We start from the raw sequence: 17,444 nt of genomic DNA on the forward strand, positions 1-17,444 counted from the left end.
CTCCAGCAAAGTATTAAGCATATGCTTATCTCTAAGCACGTGAGTTCTTTCCACTGAAACCAACGATATGAATATATTGCTTCCATTTCTATACTGCCAATTACACAAGAAAATATCTTAACAAAAACTTTAATATCAAATTTATTCTTGAATAAACTGTGCTCAGGTAGAGTAATGATTCATGTTTGTATAATGAATACTGCTCAGTAACCGTTTACCTTTTACCACATTTTAACTCAAATAGATAATTTTATCTTAATTGAATAACATATAGTATTCATCTATATGTATAAGTCTGCAGGTCCAATACATAACTGTACTTGATCATTTAACAAGTTTATTTCTACATCAGATTATGGCTTAAAAAGCAGTCACTGTACATACAGAATCTAAAGAGACTGAGGTGCAATACATTTAATTTCTTTATGTTATCTTCCTGGGATAAGTTATACATTTTAGTGAGTTTTCATTGTGTCTTCTTCACAGCAGCAATAAATAGACATTTTAAATGTTCATAAAAACATCCTTTAAGATAGCACATTAACAATGGAATTGGGCATTTAAAGTAACGTAAGTCATAGATCATTAAAGGTTGAACATGGAGTTGTAAAATCTCACATTAGATCTCTTTGTGACAGTCTAAGATTGAGTGATTTGCAGGGCTTCCAACATGTCTTCCACTGCCTTCAGAGAGTACTTAGTCTCTTTCTTACTGCGACCTGCAAACTAAAGAAAAAGAATAAACTCACTTTTACCAGTGATGTGACAGAAAATTCACTATACCATGCTGTGCAATAGACTTGTACAAGCTATGGTTCTAAATGTTAATCAAAAATAACTTTTAAAACACAAAAATAACTTTTAAAACAGCCCACCAATTTACTACAAAAAAACCAAACGTTTCACTAAGACTGTACCACTTAAGTTAGCATTTACCTTAACACAGAGCAAAGACAATTTTTCCATTGTCTGCTTTGTGATTTGTCAGAAACATTTTAAAAAGCTGGTCTTTTATTTGATTTAACTTCGATCATGTTCATATTTTGATAGAGGCAGGATATGGACATGATAAAAAACTAATAAGACTCCATATTATTTACAGCACAGGAATGGAATAGTTTACTTACAAAAACATACTGTAAAGCAAGACAGTGATCCCATAAATGTATTCCTCGGTTCAACTGTGATTGTGAGTCAGAACCTTTTATTTAATTATAATCTACCATTACAATTGTAATTCCAGATGGAATTGGAAATAAAGCCTATATTGGTAATGAAGGAATATGTAGCCATGCAAATATTACCTTTGTACATTTTAGCATTTAAAATTCCATGCTATACTAGTAACCTAGCATCAGGGGAGAAAAAAGAGTTGTTAACTACCCCATGCTGATCTCAAAATGAGTTTTCTAACTGTACTGACAATTCCCATCACTCATCAGCCTGACAGAACACAATAGATTTATTGGCTAGGTTGGTGCTTTAGTCAAGTAGGAAAAAAAAGCCGCCACCACCAAACATACACTAAATATTTTGGTGATAAAGTACTGACTATAATTTGCTGTTAGTAAAATACCCTATTCTCTGACTAAATGTTAACATCTAAACACTCAATAAATTTACAGTTTAATGATTTTTTCTTCAAATACCACTGCTGTCCTGCATGTTTAGTCATTGATTTATGATGTGTCCCATTTCTCTTGTAATTAACTTAATTTAGCAAACTTCTCATGACCTGTTGGGAAAGATTAAGTGATCAAACTCAGGTAATATCACAGCAGCAGCAAGCTGCAGGAGCTGTTCACCTGCTTTTGACCCCTTAGGCTACAGTCTAACATTAAGTTTCCCTTAATTCCTAGCTGTTAGCTTTGTGTTGTTAAAAAACTAGACTTGGTATGGGAAATAAAAAGGCATTACAAATTAAATATCTAGAAGCATAAAATGTAGCTATGATGACAAACTGTTTACTGTATCCCTTAACTAAAGAATACCTTGCTTTTACTGGAAGTGGAATGCCATTTAATTTTGCCTGTGCTAGTAGGTGTAAATCCACCTTTTAAATTGTCAGATTCCCATAACTGCCCATAATGATAACACTTCAGAGGAACAGCAGAGATTGCTTTATGCCTTCCCAGCTGATAAAGTAACTTTTGCCTGGATTTGAACAGAAGAGAAGAAAACCTCTCTTCTATGCCCTCCTTTTCCCCCACACAAAACAAGAACAGCCCTAATCAAATACTCGGGGAGGTCCAATTCTTTGAGAAACAGCTTTGATTTAAAAAAAATAAAAATAAAAAACAGATAAAACAGCATGTGTTACGATTCCTGTGACTCTTTCAGTAACAGCACAGAAGCCTGTGCACACTGTGGTCAAAAAGTAATGCTGCATGGTAGAAATAGTTGGGGGTGGGGCAGGGGTGATCAGAGGAGGGAGGCAGGGGATTTCAAAATTAGCAGAATTTTACTTCTGTTTCTGCTTTAAGGACATTGAGAACAGAATTCATATTTTATGTCAATTTAAGTAACATTACTTGTTAGTTTCATGAGCGGCTGCCTTAATGATACTGACATGCACTTTAAATTAGAATAAAACTAAACTCCACATCATAACAAATAGAAGCTTGAAATCTAATCACTTCAAATTTTCCTTGATGACCAATTATTTTTTCTATTCCGGCATTATACTGCAATTCAGATGATTGAGCCGGAATCCTTTTTTTTTTTTTTAAATCATGATTTAATTTTCTGTTTCCCAAATGGTTTGTAAAGGAATCACCTCTCCAATCATAAATAACATGCGACTCACTAACACTGAAGAATTTAGCAATGTGCCTAAGAAACATTTATCTGGAAAGTTACCAGGAGTGGGATCACATAAAAGATTTTCATGAGCATCAATCAAACTTGCTTGCCTCTGCTGAAATGCTTCTACCACAGGACATGCTAAACCAATTATCTAATTGGAGAGCATTAGGTAGCCATATTTTGTTTCAATGTTAAGCGACACAAAGAAGTAGTTCTTCACTTTTTGTGTGATTCACGTCAATAGTTATATAAATGGATTTTATATACAACTGTAAAGAGCTTGCTTTGATACCACAGGTCAGAATTTCCCTAAAAAAGATGTTCTGTGACCTCTACACAATGTAAAACCTAATCTGGATGACAAGCCACCAGTCTCAAGTGTTTAATATAATAGAAATGCACTTATACTTCAATAGTTAGTACTTTTAGAAAGGATTTCATATGATGGGTTAACAGTGTTTTTACAAAGAATTAAACCCAATGCCCTAAGAAGTAATCCTGTTTTAGCATCAGGGTTAGAATCCAGGAGTTCTAGATACCAGACAATTCTCCCTTCCTAAATGGACATTTCTCTACTAGACCAGGCACAGCTAGAGAAGCACTAGTTAGCAGGGATGGACAAATATTGAACACCTAAATAAATATGGATTGCCAAAAAATACATAAGTGCAAATATTTGTACTCCTAAAAAAATTCACGATCTAATTCGACCTTCCTAACTTCCACCACTTTCCTTGGGAGCCTATTCCAGTCTGACAGATCTTGGTGAAAGGAGACCTTCTTGGATAATTCAGCCTAAATTTTGTTTTCTTTAATTTCATCTGTGTGTTCACAAACAAAATAAACCACTTAATACAAGAAACCAAAGTAATTCAATAGTTCGAATAGAGACTCAAGCTACAGGAAAAAACAAAGCAAAAGACTAAAATTAGGTGCCAGAAGCCAGATGAAGAGAAGTAGGCCACTAAAGAAACATTTTTAATTAGGGTTTATCAAAAATAGAGATCCACTGAAAAACAAAACAGCTGAATATTTATCAAACAAACTTGCAGACCTGAACTTGCCAAATTAGAGGAAGTTATCCAAAATTAAGGGTATTGTGCATGAAACTGGTGGGAATTTAAGTTCAAAATCCACATGGAAAAGCATATATTTTGCAGTGGAACTCCCAATACCTCTATACTTCTTCAGTTAAAATATCCATATTCAGAGCCACAAATCCACATTACTTTGCTAGGTAGCCAAATCAGGATGAAGAATGCATCTACCTCTCTGGAGTAGGAGAACAGACATGACTGAAGGACAAACTGAGTTGCTGACAATGCCAGCAAGTCCACGTAGCAGAACTCATAAACCCATGGCAAACTCACTAAGATGTTATGTCTCCTATCTCACTTTGCATAGAACTTTGGGGAATGTGGGAGAAGGGTGGCGTTTCATAGACTATTTAATTATCCAAAATGGAATCTCCTCTCACGAAAAAGGCCATAGGGACTTTAATTGACACAAGTGACCAAAGTTTCATCTTCAACACCACAATATTATGCAACGGCTCTGATTCCATATCAACTCAGAAGGGAGACGGCCACCTTCTGCAACACCCCCATTTCCTGTACCACCTGTGTCGCCAAACCCTACCCGCAGTTTTGTCAGACTCACATTTTAAGCAGGGTGGGACTGGGAAATGGTCCTGTCCAGCTGTGTGTGCACGTGTGTGTATTTTTATACAATATATAAAAGTACACACACGCGCGCACACACACAGAGCTGCTAGCCAAATTCTAATTTGAGTAGATACATGCTACAAATCAAAATCCCCCATGCAGTTTCAGTCAGATATGGTATTTGTCACTTTTTATCCCAAAGTGCTATAAAATACATCTGAACTATGCAATGTGTCACAAAGGAATGAAGGCACAAAGAAGTTCTGACATTTGTTTTAAATATATATATTTTAGTTGCGTTAATGTGATCTGTTCTGGTAAGCATCAACTGAGAAAGGGAAGCCAAATCATTTTAACCTGGCTCCAAAATAACTTCACAAGAACTGTATAACTGCACCATAGAGTTAAAAAAACAAAACAAAAAAAACACACAAATCATATTTCCTGAGAGATCCTGAGCTGTTAAATAGCCACATGAAAAGAACAAGAATAAGTGGCTGTGAATCAAATAACTACAAGCTTTCATTTTTACGAATAAATCTCTAGTTTTAAAGTTGGAACCTGGGACTCAAGATTCCATGGTATTAATCCTGACTATGCCACCAATTCACTAAGGCCAGCACTGTCAAAAACGGGCTTGTGACTTTGAGTATTCAACTTAAGACACCTTAAAAGAGGCCGTTTTCCAGAAAGCGCTGAGCGCCTCTCCCCCAAAATCCAGTGTTTTAAACTGGGCACCCAAGTCATTTTTTTAAAAAAAATCTTGCCTTGAATCCTTTCATCTCTGCTTCTTTTAGTAAATAACACAACTAAAGTAGAAATTCAAAACTATTTTAATTGACTACTGACATACCACATATGATGAAACAATCAGAAACATATAGACCCAAGCCTTGGAGATTCATATAATGCTACCCTGTGCATTCAATGCTAATACTAGAAAGAACAAATCAATAGATACCAAAAAAAACAAAAAAAAAACCCAAACCCAGTACATTATACAGATACTACAGCATGTAAAACATCAGAGTCCTTTACACAGAAATAGAATGCATACATTTGAATCAGATCGTCAGCTGGTGTGACCTGAAATCAACCAAATTATGCTGATTTACGCAAGCTGCAAATCTGTCCAATTTAATTTTAAAAGAAGTAGAAAAGCTATTAAGATATGCAGACATCTTGCCTTTTAGTAACCCATTTTATCATAACATAGAGATATGCAGTATGTCCAGGAAAAGACTTTAGAATGTAGACAAAATACTAACCTGGTAAGCTCTATTGATTTGGTTAGCTGCCCAACTGGCATACTTCATATTGTCCTTTTTCATTTTTGCACTTGCTTTAGGATTGGAAGCAATATGGCTGGCAGACTAGGATTACAAAACAAAAAATAGTAAGAGTGCAAAATACATACATATACAAAAGAGGAGACCATAGGAACTGGTGGTGTGCACCACACACAGTCAAACAGAAAGGAACGAAGAGAGAATGTAAAATGAACCCTTGGCTCATAAAAAGTCTCCAGCCTAAAACTAGACTGTTAAAAGATCTGAGAACTGATCTCACTAAAATGAAAGACTTTTGGGTTCAGCTGTCCACAAGAGGGTCTCTCTCTCCTATCCCTGCAAGGGAGATTGAATATGCCCAGTTCTTTTCCTATCAGTCGTTTTCCATTTATGGAGTGAAAGTGTCACAAAAATAGCTTTCTGTCTCCATCTGCTGGCAAGGAGGCTATAAAACCCAGTGTCTTGGGATATGTCTACACTGCAGTTAAAAACCCATTCCTGGCAGTGCCAGCTGACGCAGGCTTATGCAGCTCGGGCTAAGAGCTGTTTAACCGCAGTGGAGATGTTCAGACTTGGTCTGGATTCTAGGATCTGCAAGGTGGGATGGTCCCACAGCTCTGGTTGCACCCTAAACCCAAATGTCTACACTGCAGTTAAAAAGCCCCTTAGCCCAAGCTTTGAGAGCCTGAATCAGCTGGCATGGGCCAGTCGCTGGTGTCTAACTGTAGTGTAGACATACCCTTAGTGTCCAGACTGACATATTAGGGACATTAGAGATCAACAATTTTAAGGTAGTTCAGGCTTTGTGCATGTCTACCCTTAAAATATAAATACAAACCATATAAATGTTGAACACAGTTTCATTACAGAAGTTTCCATTAACGTAAAACACATAAGGGATAAATTGCTTGCTTGCAGAAAATTCTCAAAACTAATTATACAACTTGTGACTGCAGAAACACTGGGCCTCTTTACGTACTCTGGCAGCAGAAAATCCCATCACCACTCAGTAATGAAGAAGCCACAGATTTAGGAAAAAGGTTTTATTTTATTATTAATTTGGTCTCATTAATGCATAACAATTCAGTGCTTGAGAGTGCCCTAAATAGAAAGGGAAGATATTGCATATAGTATGTTTGATTCATTACCAAACTTCTAATTGACAGCTAGCGTCCACAAATTTTTTTTAATTCCCAAGTAAAAACACATTGTTAACTTAAGGTTAAGACAGTCCTACTATAATAAATATAATTGTTAAAAAGCACACACTGTTACCATTAATAACCCAATCCTCAAAAATGCATGTAAATGGTAAATTAAGGTTAAATAAATAATAATTCTAGTACCCTCACATTTCACTTTATCCAGTTGCTTTTCAAAGGTGAATTACTTAAAATGTTGGCATCTCATTTACACTAGGCTTTCTCTGTTGCTACCCCCGGTGGAGTTGAACTGGTGTAGGAAACTGGGGAAATTTTTGCAAAGTTTCTGTAGTACAGACAAGGTTATAGAATAATTACACCTTTTGCAATTAAATTCCCAAAAAAACCCAAAACCACAATACTGTGCACTAACCAGATCTCAAAGCACTTTACACAGAAGGTTGAAGTAGAATTATCCCATTTGAATATGGGGAACTAAGGGCACAGAAGGATGATGTGAAGGTCAGGGATAGAGCAAGAACAGAATCCAGGTCCTCTTGTGTCCCATAGATTGCAACTGGTGTGGAAGCAGGCCCTTAACGCGTTGGCCTAACAAACAGTTCATTCCTGATATTTAATAACTCTCATTCAAAACAGTAAAACTATTATATTAGACTAGAAAGATTACTGAATTTTAAATGACAACACACAATCAATGAGTATTCATTCAAACTCACCATGTATAGTCCAAACAAAGCTCTCATGTTTCTATTGTTCAGTTTCAATGCTTGTGCAAAATATTTTCTTGATAATTCAAGGTTTTCAAGCCCGCCTTGGGTATATTTAACCTGTTAAAATTAGAGACTGATTAAACCTGTTTTATTTTACTACTTTGAAAACTTGCATGTTCCATCATGCCTCAGATAGAAAATATCTACCTACTGCAGCTTCTGGTGCCTATCTGAATCAAAGAGATTATAGAAACTACTCTTAAAACTGTTAAGACTCATCTAAATCTTGAATGCCATGTGAAACACAAAAGGCAAAGCACTAACCTGTGAGGTATCTGATCTTTTTAATAATCTAATTTAGAAAAAAAAGATGCTTTCACTATAAAAAAAGTCGCTATTTTAAATGTCACTCACCGACATAATAAAGGAGAAATTAAATGAATTAATTCCCATTATTATAGTAACTAGAGGAAGAATACTTTTTAGAAGATGTATTCTAGAAAATTTGGATTTCTAGGAACCAGAAAGTGATATAAGCAGACTCTTAAATTTGAACAATTATCTAATATTTAATCCATGTAAATAGAACAAATTATATTTACTCTCACTAATAATAATGCCATTTTTTTTAATTTAAAAACTGGAATCTAGTGCAAACTGTTAAATATCTTAGGCCAAATCCTGTAATGTTTTCCCAATTCTCTGTCAGGCAAGATTTCCTACAAAGGAGGACTGCAAGCTCTGGCCCCTTGACTGTCCCAAAAACACAACATACTTCCCAAGAAAAGCATTAATAATATATAGAAGTTTAATTTATCATTCATTTAGTTTTGAAATTTCACTGAAGAGCATAAACGTTTCAACAAGCTTAGTTTATTTCCATAAGAATTTGTACATTCAAATGATGGTTTAATTCTTATTTACAATTTAGTAATAGTAGTAATCCTAGGATTTTTTTTAAAAAATCATGACTCAACGTGCAAAATTCTATCAAGTGTTTTAAACTGATGCCTCCCCTTTGTACGTACTTAAAATCCCAAAGAGGAAATATACTAAAAAGAAATCATTTTCATTCTATTTGTATTATTCCTATTAGCTGCAAAACCAGAACAGCTATTCAAACACAACCGATTCTTTTGAAAATACTTACTTCAGCAAATTGCTGACAATATAAGTGGTTGTGTGGATTAGTCATCATAAGCTCCTCCAAACAGAAGGCCGCCTTTGCATAGCTGAGGAACATCAAAAACAAAGTGACATAAAACAAACTGTTGATTTGATGTGGGTATAGGTCTTTGCTATTGTATTATTTACATTTCAGTATTTTTAGCCCTCATTATTATTATATATTGTCTCATTATTTCATGAATTTTATTATAACAAAACAGAATTTTTTTTACAAATTTAAGATTTATTGATTTTTTTTATATAAAATCATAATACGTGGTGAACTGAGATTGGCTCAATGGACATGATCTGATATCACTGTGAACTCATGTATCTTCCAGAGAACTATGCATTGAAGTTATTTAAGGATTCCACACCCAACAGTGCAATGACCAGTATTGAGTATTTTATGTGTTATTTTAATGGACCTGGCACATACAAACAATTAATGTAGGGTGTGAACACGTTAAGACACCTACTAAGCAGCGATGGGTACCACTGTAATTTACAAGACATCTTCTGGTGCCTTTTCAAAGCTTTAAAAAACTCAAACTGCTAAAAAGCATTTGATTAATTTTAAAGACAAACTACCATCATTTTGTTCCACAGCTGAAGAAAGTATTTTAAGTTATTTGATGCTTCATAAGCCATTGAAAATTATGGAGTAAGGCTCTGATTCTGGAATTAACCCCCGCACCAAGGTCTACCCTTTAGGAATTAATTGCAAGACTGAGACCTAACACCTTAACATGAACACCTTTAAATCAAGAATTCCAGGTTTGCATACAGATACAAAATACTATACAAATGTAAATGGAAATATTTATACCATTCAAAAGGGGAAATTACCACTTTTTTCTTTAATTAAGTCTTTAAAAAATAATTGAGAAAAGCTCACAAAACCATTTTTGGGACCTTTTTGTTTTCTAAATATACACCATAAAATTTTAGTGAGGTTCAAATAATTTACACTGTTACCTGGAGAACATTCAGAATTTGGCTTTAAACTAGGTGTAAGACATTTTAGTTCAATGTGGTTTGAAATAGTAAGATGCCCAAACCCAGAAAACTGGCGTTTATTAAGTAAATATTGACAGATATTTACTTTAGCTATAATAGCAAACGAACCATGTTATGAAAGTTTATAGCTGTACAATTTACAGCTGTAATAGGGCCTTTTTTTTTTTTTTTAGATTAGCAGTTTTGGTCCACAATTTACTTATAATATCTTTGCACACATATTTATCATTATACTGTATATACTCGTTCATTAGCCTGTTCGTATATGAGCTGACCCCCACAAGATGGATAGGTAAAAATAGTAAAAACCGTATGACCCTTTCATAAGTCGACCCTATATTTCAGGGGTTGGCAAACTTTGGCTCCCGGTCCATCAGCCACTGGCAAGTTGGGATGTTTTGTTTACCTGGAGTGTCTGCAGGCATGGAGCCCCTCAGCTCCTTGTGGCCACAGTTCGCCGTTCTGGGAACGGCAAACTGCAGCCATAGGGAGCTGAGGGGCTCCATGCCTGTGAATGCTCCAGGTAAACAAAACGTCCCGACCCGCCAGCAGCTTACCCAGACGGGCCAGGAGCCAAAGTCTGCCAACCCCTGAAATATAGGGTCGACTTATGAAAGGGTCATACGGTTTTTAATAAAATTTTAAAAAAATGTTGTAAACAAAATGACAATGTATTAAATATTCAATTCAACGATTTCATAGAGTTTAAAATCAAATTTTGGTGTAGACCCATTTATAAGCCGACCCATTTATAAGCTCTTTGATGCGTCATTTTTTTACCAAAAATATTCGGCTTATGAATGAGTATATACGGTATATTATCATGGCCCCAATTTCAGCTTATACACAGATGGATGGCTACTCCAAGACCCTTCACTGAGGCTACGGAGAGGCACATGGTTCCTCACTAATGGATCAGATTGCAGGACTGGGGACTATTTACAGTTATTAAAGATAAGCATGTGCATAAAACTTTGCAGAATCAGGGCCAAAATTTGTAACTTTAACCAGCTTCAAAGTCAAAACAGAATTTATAACATAGCTGAGAAGGGCAGGGCAAGACCACAATTATTTCCTAAAAAAATTACTTTCAGCTGTTTCTCAGCCAAGAATTTGCATTATTTCATAACCAATACGCTTGAAAACTATTTATTTGATAATGCTCATGGGCATACATTCAATGTGGTTCAATTTTTCAATGAACTCAGATAAATTCCATACACTATTGCTCAAGAAAATTTTTGAAAAAAAGCAGAATGTCAGCAAAAAGTTCTAACAAACTAGAAAGAAATAATCGTGTAGCTATAGCCTTCATTATGTAACATATATTTTTATACATTGTAATAAAAAAGTTTTCCAAGCTATTTGTTTTTCCTATACAGTTGCTGCACATTTCCCAAAAGAAATGGAAAATCTGTGCACTAAAACTGTAAATCTAGAGAGAGTCAGAAGATCTGAGTATTCATTTAATTTCTTTTCTATGGGAACTGGGACTGTTTTTTCTGGCACAATGAGAAGGGCCACCTTTTCCCTGAGAATCTGATTCTTTTACCACTTTGTGGAAAGGAAGGAAGGAAACAATATGATATAATTCAGGCTGGGTGATGAACTAAAGAGAAAAAAAAATAACATGCCTCCGGATGGAAGTTAGAATTAATGCTGCAATATTAGAAAACTTGCACTAAGGCTTTGGGCTAATCCTCTCACACTGGGATTTCCTCCTGTCACTACAGCAATAAAAAAAAGCTAACATTAAATATCCAATAAGCAAGTTCCTTCAACATTCTTGACTGCACTGAGTTTTGTACCCAGGCGACCAAATGCCTCTACTTTGGACCAAATTTTTTTTTTTTTTTTAAATAAAAGAACAATGGTAAATGAATACAATTTGTATTATGTCCTTTACAGAAGTCTCCTAGAAATCCACTCAGAGCATTAATTATCCACAGATAGTTTTTGTAGACTCCAAGCATTTCAAATTTAGATGTAATGAACAACATTATCCAAACAGGATATTCTGAAAATTATTATTCAATTCTTCTTTACATCAGCAGGATTCATTTTGAACAAAATGTAGTCAACATTCTCCCTCTCTCCCCCGCTCTTAGTTAAATCCTTCGTCTTTTTAAATAAAATACCTTGTTAAAGAGTTTGCTAGCTACATCAGGTTCCTAATTGCTTTATGATTTTTTTTGTCATACTGGACACCAAATTGTATACCTTTATATAAATGTATACATGCCTTTAGAAACAGTCACTATGGATTTTGATTTACATGGAGAAGATTTCAACCTAGCACTTCTTATGTAGACTCAAACAACTTACTCATGCTCATTGATGTAAAGTTCTGCAAGTTCATGCCAAGCTTCTTGGTCCCCAACAAATCTGGATGGGGAGAAATTTAAAAAAAAAAAAAAAAAAAAAAGCTTGTGTAGAGATTCTGTAAATGAACAGCATGGAAGAAAAGGCGTAAATCAAATGCAAATTCCATTTTAATTAAAAAGATTTATCAGAATAGCAAAACACAATCCTTTTTCTTGTAAAACACTCACTGTTCCAGATACTCATTCAGCTCTCGGATGGCCTCAACATTTTTCCCCTGGGCTTTTCGAATGGCAATCTTACGCTTTCTTGTTGCCTATGGGTTGACATTAATAAAGGATTAGGCTCTCATAATTCCCTGGGTTTTTGTAAAGAAGGCAATTTGACTGTGCAAATTATTATCTCAATGCAAGAGGAATTCCACTGCAGAACAACTGCTTAGCTGGAGTTTATAAACATACCCTATGACATCCCACTGGGAGATCTGAAAACTCCTCTTACAATCACATTACATATGCTTTACTTTGGATGCAGAAACTGTATGCATCATTTCATCCAAATAAGTGACTGTCCAGATTCTGATAATTACAAAGCAGCAGGATGATGATAATCTTTATCCAACCCCAAGTCTCCCACCCTATCATTCATAAGATCCGTATTTTAGGGATAGTCGGTCGCTAGAGATTAGAGAATCCCACAGTGGCATCTTGATATAAGAACGGTTCTCTGCAACTTAAGATTTTTGCCATGAAGAGCTAAATGTCACTTCTCGTAGTATTGTTTTAAATTGCAGTATCTTCTTAATCAAGCTTTCATCATTCTTAATGTATAAAAAATAATTTTGAGTATGAGGTTAATAAAAAAATAGCTACTACATTTGTGCCCTTCATCTTAAATGATTCATGTGACAAATGTGCAAAGCTTTTCCAAAAACTAACTTGCTTTTCATATGTGTGTGGAAAATGCATTTTAACAATATAAATCCAAAAGATGGAGGTATTGCATCGTAGTAACAGTTTACACTTCCCCCCACATACCAGAAGAGAGACTACACAGCATTTTAGTAATTCATTATTCTGAGCAGCATATATGCACACATGGATTTCTAAAGTGTGCTGACAGTTCTCGAAGGTAGACTTTCCATTGGCTTCAGTGGGCTTTGGATCAGCATGTAAAGGTATGCATAAACTCTAAGAGGTAAAAAAAATTGATAGGAAAAAAAAAGTGTTTAATACTACGAGTCTCCCCAGCCATTTGCTCCAAAACCCTATACCATACCATACCATAAAACACCCCAGCATGCCCTGAAAGTCATCAGATCTGGGCTCTGACAGATCAAGAGACCAAGCAGGGAAGCAAGTTCCAGAGTATAGTCACCTCACAAAGAACGTACTACCAGCAACACTCCACCTCATTCACTTAAACTATTGTCCCTTGAATGATCACAAGTATTGAAGACAGACATGCAAAAGCATTCATCTCTATATCCTGTATGCACTCATACACCCGAACCCCATGTGGTGGCAATAGCCACACTAAATTTTGGTATCTCTTATTTTCTCTCTCCATCCTCTTACTGTTGCTCATGATACCACCCCCCCCCCCCCCCGCATCATACCTAAAATTTAGATTGCACACTTTGGGTAAGGGCCATGTCATCTGTACCACATTTCTCATGTTCCTTTGGGTGCCATAAAGCTATTAATTGTAATTTTAAGGGCATTTGATAAATGCATTTCTCATGCACTTTTGATGGCCTCACCTGCCCTTTCTGCCCCAACCCATCTCCTTTGAAAAAGATCCTAACATTCCAAATACCTGCTTTTTGCCACCATCCTGTCTCTCCTTAAAATAAAACAAAAACAAACAAACCTGTACTATTTTTCTTCCTTCTTTTCCCACAAGTGTGGAATTCCTCCCCCAAAGTTACACTAGGCTGAGCCCCAGGATGTGCTTTACTTAAACTTGAACCTGTAGAAGCTTCACAGCAAAAGTCCCCAAACTGTAGGGTGCACCCCTTAAAGGGGCGCAGAGGAACAGAGGAACTGGGTGCACCACCCAGTCCCGCTCTGCTCTGGCCTCACCCCCAGCCTGACCCCTGGCCCCGCCCCCGTCCTCAATCCCCGACCTGGCAATGGCTCCACACCCAGCCTAGGCCCCTGGCCATAGCTCCATTCCCAGCCACAGCCCACAGCTTCCACCCCCTTACCGCTGTCCGAGTCCACCCTCCCAGGAGCTGGGACCCTGCTCCCGATGAGGGGATGCACAGACGGGGTAGTGGGGACACGACCCTGAAAAGTTTGGGGACCACTGCTTTACAGGCTGATCTCTCATGAATAGAGCTATGATATTCACACACTTTTTTTTTTTTTTTAAAGAAAGTAAATTTCATGGTATAGGTGAGGGGCAAAAAATGCCAAATTATGAAAAGGTCACCAAAGAGCCATCCTCCTCCAGAGTCCTCAAGAAAGTCACCCCCCATAATACTAGGCTCATACATATTTATATATGAACACACAAAATTAGAGAAAAAATGAGTAACAAAAGTACACCATGTAAGGAAAATATCTAGATGCTTGCGTTGCATGGAAATGAACTGTTCAATAAATATTGCTTCATTTTTTATTAAATAAAAAGCTGTTCATTTCACAGTTTGAAATCATATTTCTAAAATTCACTTTTGTGTCATGCCATCCCAGCCACATAGTCAAGCATGGTCTACTTCAGTCTCTACATTTTTGGCTACCCTTAATCCTTTAGGAATCTCTAATTACATACTCATCCTTTTAGGATTTGCCTAATTTAATTTCTTCTAGGTTGGAGGCAAGCATGTAACATTCACTTTAACAGAATTCAAGAATATGAAAAAACTGAGAATGGCATAGTGAAAAAGAAACTTGACACTTACTGAAGTTTACTCTCTCTGTTATTAACTTTGGCCCTCTAAAATTAAATGAAAACTTGAGCAAGTCTGGAAAGAAGCAACACAAATTCTGTAATTATGCTCTAGAAGTGATAAATCAAGTAATCAAATCCCCAACTCAACAGCATTGGGTTAGACTAGTACGTAGAAGATAAAACTCTAATTTCTCCCAATTTTTCCTCTATTGTTGTAATATAGTAGGCATAATTCTTTCCTTTGAGTCAGTATTGTACCAAAATACAGTGTAGTAGATCTCAGTATTAAACTTCAGGTATGATGCAGAACTGAGGTATTAGCATCACTAGTCATTAAAATTCTTGCCCTAGTTGGTATATGGTGCCATTGTACTTAACAGAAAAATGAAAGATGAAATCCTTGCCCAGAAGAGATTAAAATTAACTTTCATACAATCAATAAGAGTAAGGTTAAAAGTACATGGACTAAATAGATGAGAGTATGAATGCTTACTGCCTAAGGCCATGTGGTTACTCCTATCAGTAATGCATATATCTTGGAGGTTCCACAAGATTATTTTAAAATGCTACTCTTTTTTTTTTAAAACCCAAGAGGACAAAGGTCTGTGGCATCATGCTAGAAAGGAGTTTTGAAGAGCAACTTGGAAGACAGAAAGCACTGCTAACAAGGTCTGGGTGAAGGTTAGCTCAGGTGGAAACTACAACATCGAGGCATGCTGCTAGGACAGAACAAAGGGGAAATGAAATGAGAAAAGCCAAACTATGTGGGATCTTGAAAACAAGGACACCATGCTTTGGGACTTAAATTTAATTCAGAGATAGAGAGGAAGCCACCAAAGGGATCTGAAGAGGAACTTGACATGATCAGTGTGGTAGGTCTATTCACAAGAGCAGTCGAGTTAATCCACAAGAGTTAATCCATGTTTCCTGGCCTAACTACAGTTTGGGTAATAATGTTGATACTTCTACTTTTAATGGGAGTTGAGTAGCTAAATCTCCAATTCGCTTTGAAAATTTCTAGCATTAGTTATACACAACAGCAACATACTGTACATCATTTTCTTAAGTTTTTTAAAATGTGTATAATAAGGTGATTTAAAAATATTTGTGATGAAATATAAACAAAGGTAACAGACAAAAACAATGTATTTAATATGCTCAACTGTCAACAGTTTACAGAGATGTCTTTATTTTGGCTGTCTCTCTAATAAAATAAAATAATAATACCTGTACTGTTTTTCATCAGTAGATCTCAAAGCACTTTACAAAAGGAGGTCAGCATCATTATGCCCATTTTACAGATCCGGAAACTCAGGCACAGAGAGACTATCCAAGGTCACCCAGCAGGCCAGTGGCAGAGCTGGGACTACAACCTAGGTCTGCTGTGTTTTAGTCTAGTGGTCTATCCACTAGGATATGCTGCCCCCATTTGAAAGGAATACTGTCTCTATATTTGCAACAAAAGGAATAATTTGTGTAATATTGTATCGTAAGATGCAACATTTACTCTAAACTATTTGGAGACTGAAAACGGTGCAGAACACAATAGCTTGCCTCTTGAGCAAGGTAGCTGCAAGCATCGTAACACTCGTGCTTTGGATCTGCACTGGTTGCCTAGGGGCCTCTGAGGGGAGTTTAATCTGTTGGTTATGACATATGAAGACCTACAGAGAAAGGAGCTATTTTTTGTGACAGGCTGACCGAATTAATTTCTGAATAATTATTTTAATGATGGCAGGGTTTTGCTGTAGTATTAATTATGTATACAGCCTTGCATAGGTGTATTTATTATTTAAAACAAAATAAATAATTGCTCAGTAACAGAACTTAGTTCTGTAGCCACAAAAGGAAAAGAAACACGTTCTTATATTCCCCCATTTTAAAAAGGTAGCTTTTGGATAATGTACTCCAACAGGTATTAATTTAATGCCCCTGAAGGAAGAAAAAGAAAAAAGGAAAAATCAGGAGATGGAACAGAAACAAAACTGCTTGGGGGAATTTAAATTAGCTGTTTAATACAAAAAGAAAAGGAGTACTTGTGGCACCTTAGAGATGAGCTGTAGCTCACGAAAGCTTATGCTCAAATAAATTGGTTAGTCTCTAAGGTGCCACAAGTACTCCTTTTCTTTTTGCCAATACAGACTAACACGGCTATTACTCTGAAACCTGTTTAATACAACAAGCCAACCAACGCATCCAGCAACTTCACTGGCAACAATATACAGAGCAGAGAGCTAAATCTCCCTGAAGAGTGTTTCTTTTCGTCCGAATGAAGCTCCTTCAGTTAAGTAGGCCCTTCCAGAATAGTTTGGAAATAAGACTCTCAGCTGTTACAGTTCTATTCACAGACTACAGTATTCTTCTAGACAGCACAGACCATTCAGACCCCAAGCCAACTATTTCTGG

General features: G+C 36.2%; 1 protein-coding gene across 1 annotated transcript in view; it reads right to left on the reverse strand.

The window, feature by feature from the left end:
* Window positions 1–113: 113 nt before the first annotated feature.
* The window catches only part of EMC2 (ER membrane protein complex subunit 2), a 49,618-nt gene continuing 32,287 nt past the window's right edge, over window positions 114–17,444 (reverse strand). The window contains exons 6-11 of the mRNA XM_084618841.1: window positions 12,371–12,456; window positions 12,144–12,203; window positions 8,782–8,863; window positions 7,638–7,748; window positions 5,738–5,842; window positions 114–726 (exon numbers count right to left, since the gene is read on the reverse strand). Coding sequence (XP_084474967.1) covers window positions 640–726; window positions 5,738–5,842; window positions 7,638–7,748; window positions 8,782–8,863; window positions 12,144–12,203; window positions 12,371–12,456 — 531 coding nt within the window. The 3' untranslated portion in view covers window positions 114–639. The remainder of the gene's footprint in view (window positions 727–5,737; window positions 5,843–7,637; window positions 7,749–8,781; window positions 8,864–12,143; window positions 12,204–12,370; window positions 12,457–17,444) is intronic.

This window comes from Lepidochelys olivacea (assembly GCF_965140295.1).
Source record: "Lepidochelys olivacea isolate rLepOli2 genome assembly, chromosome: 2".
NCBI classification, from domain to species: domain Eukaryota; kingdom Metazoa; phylum Chordata; order Testudines; family Cheloniidae; genus Lepidochelys; species Lepidochelys olivacea.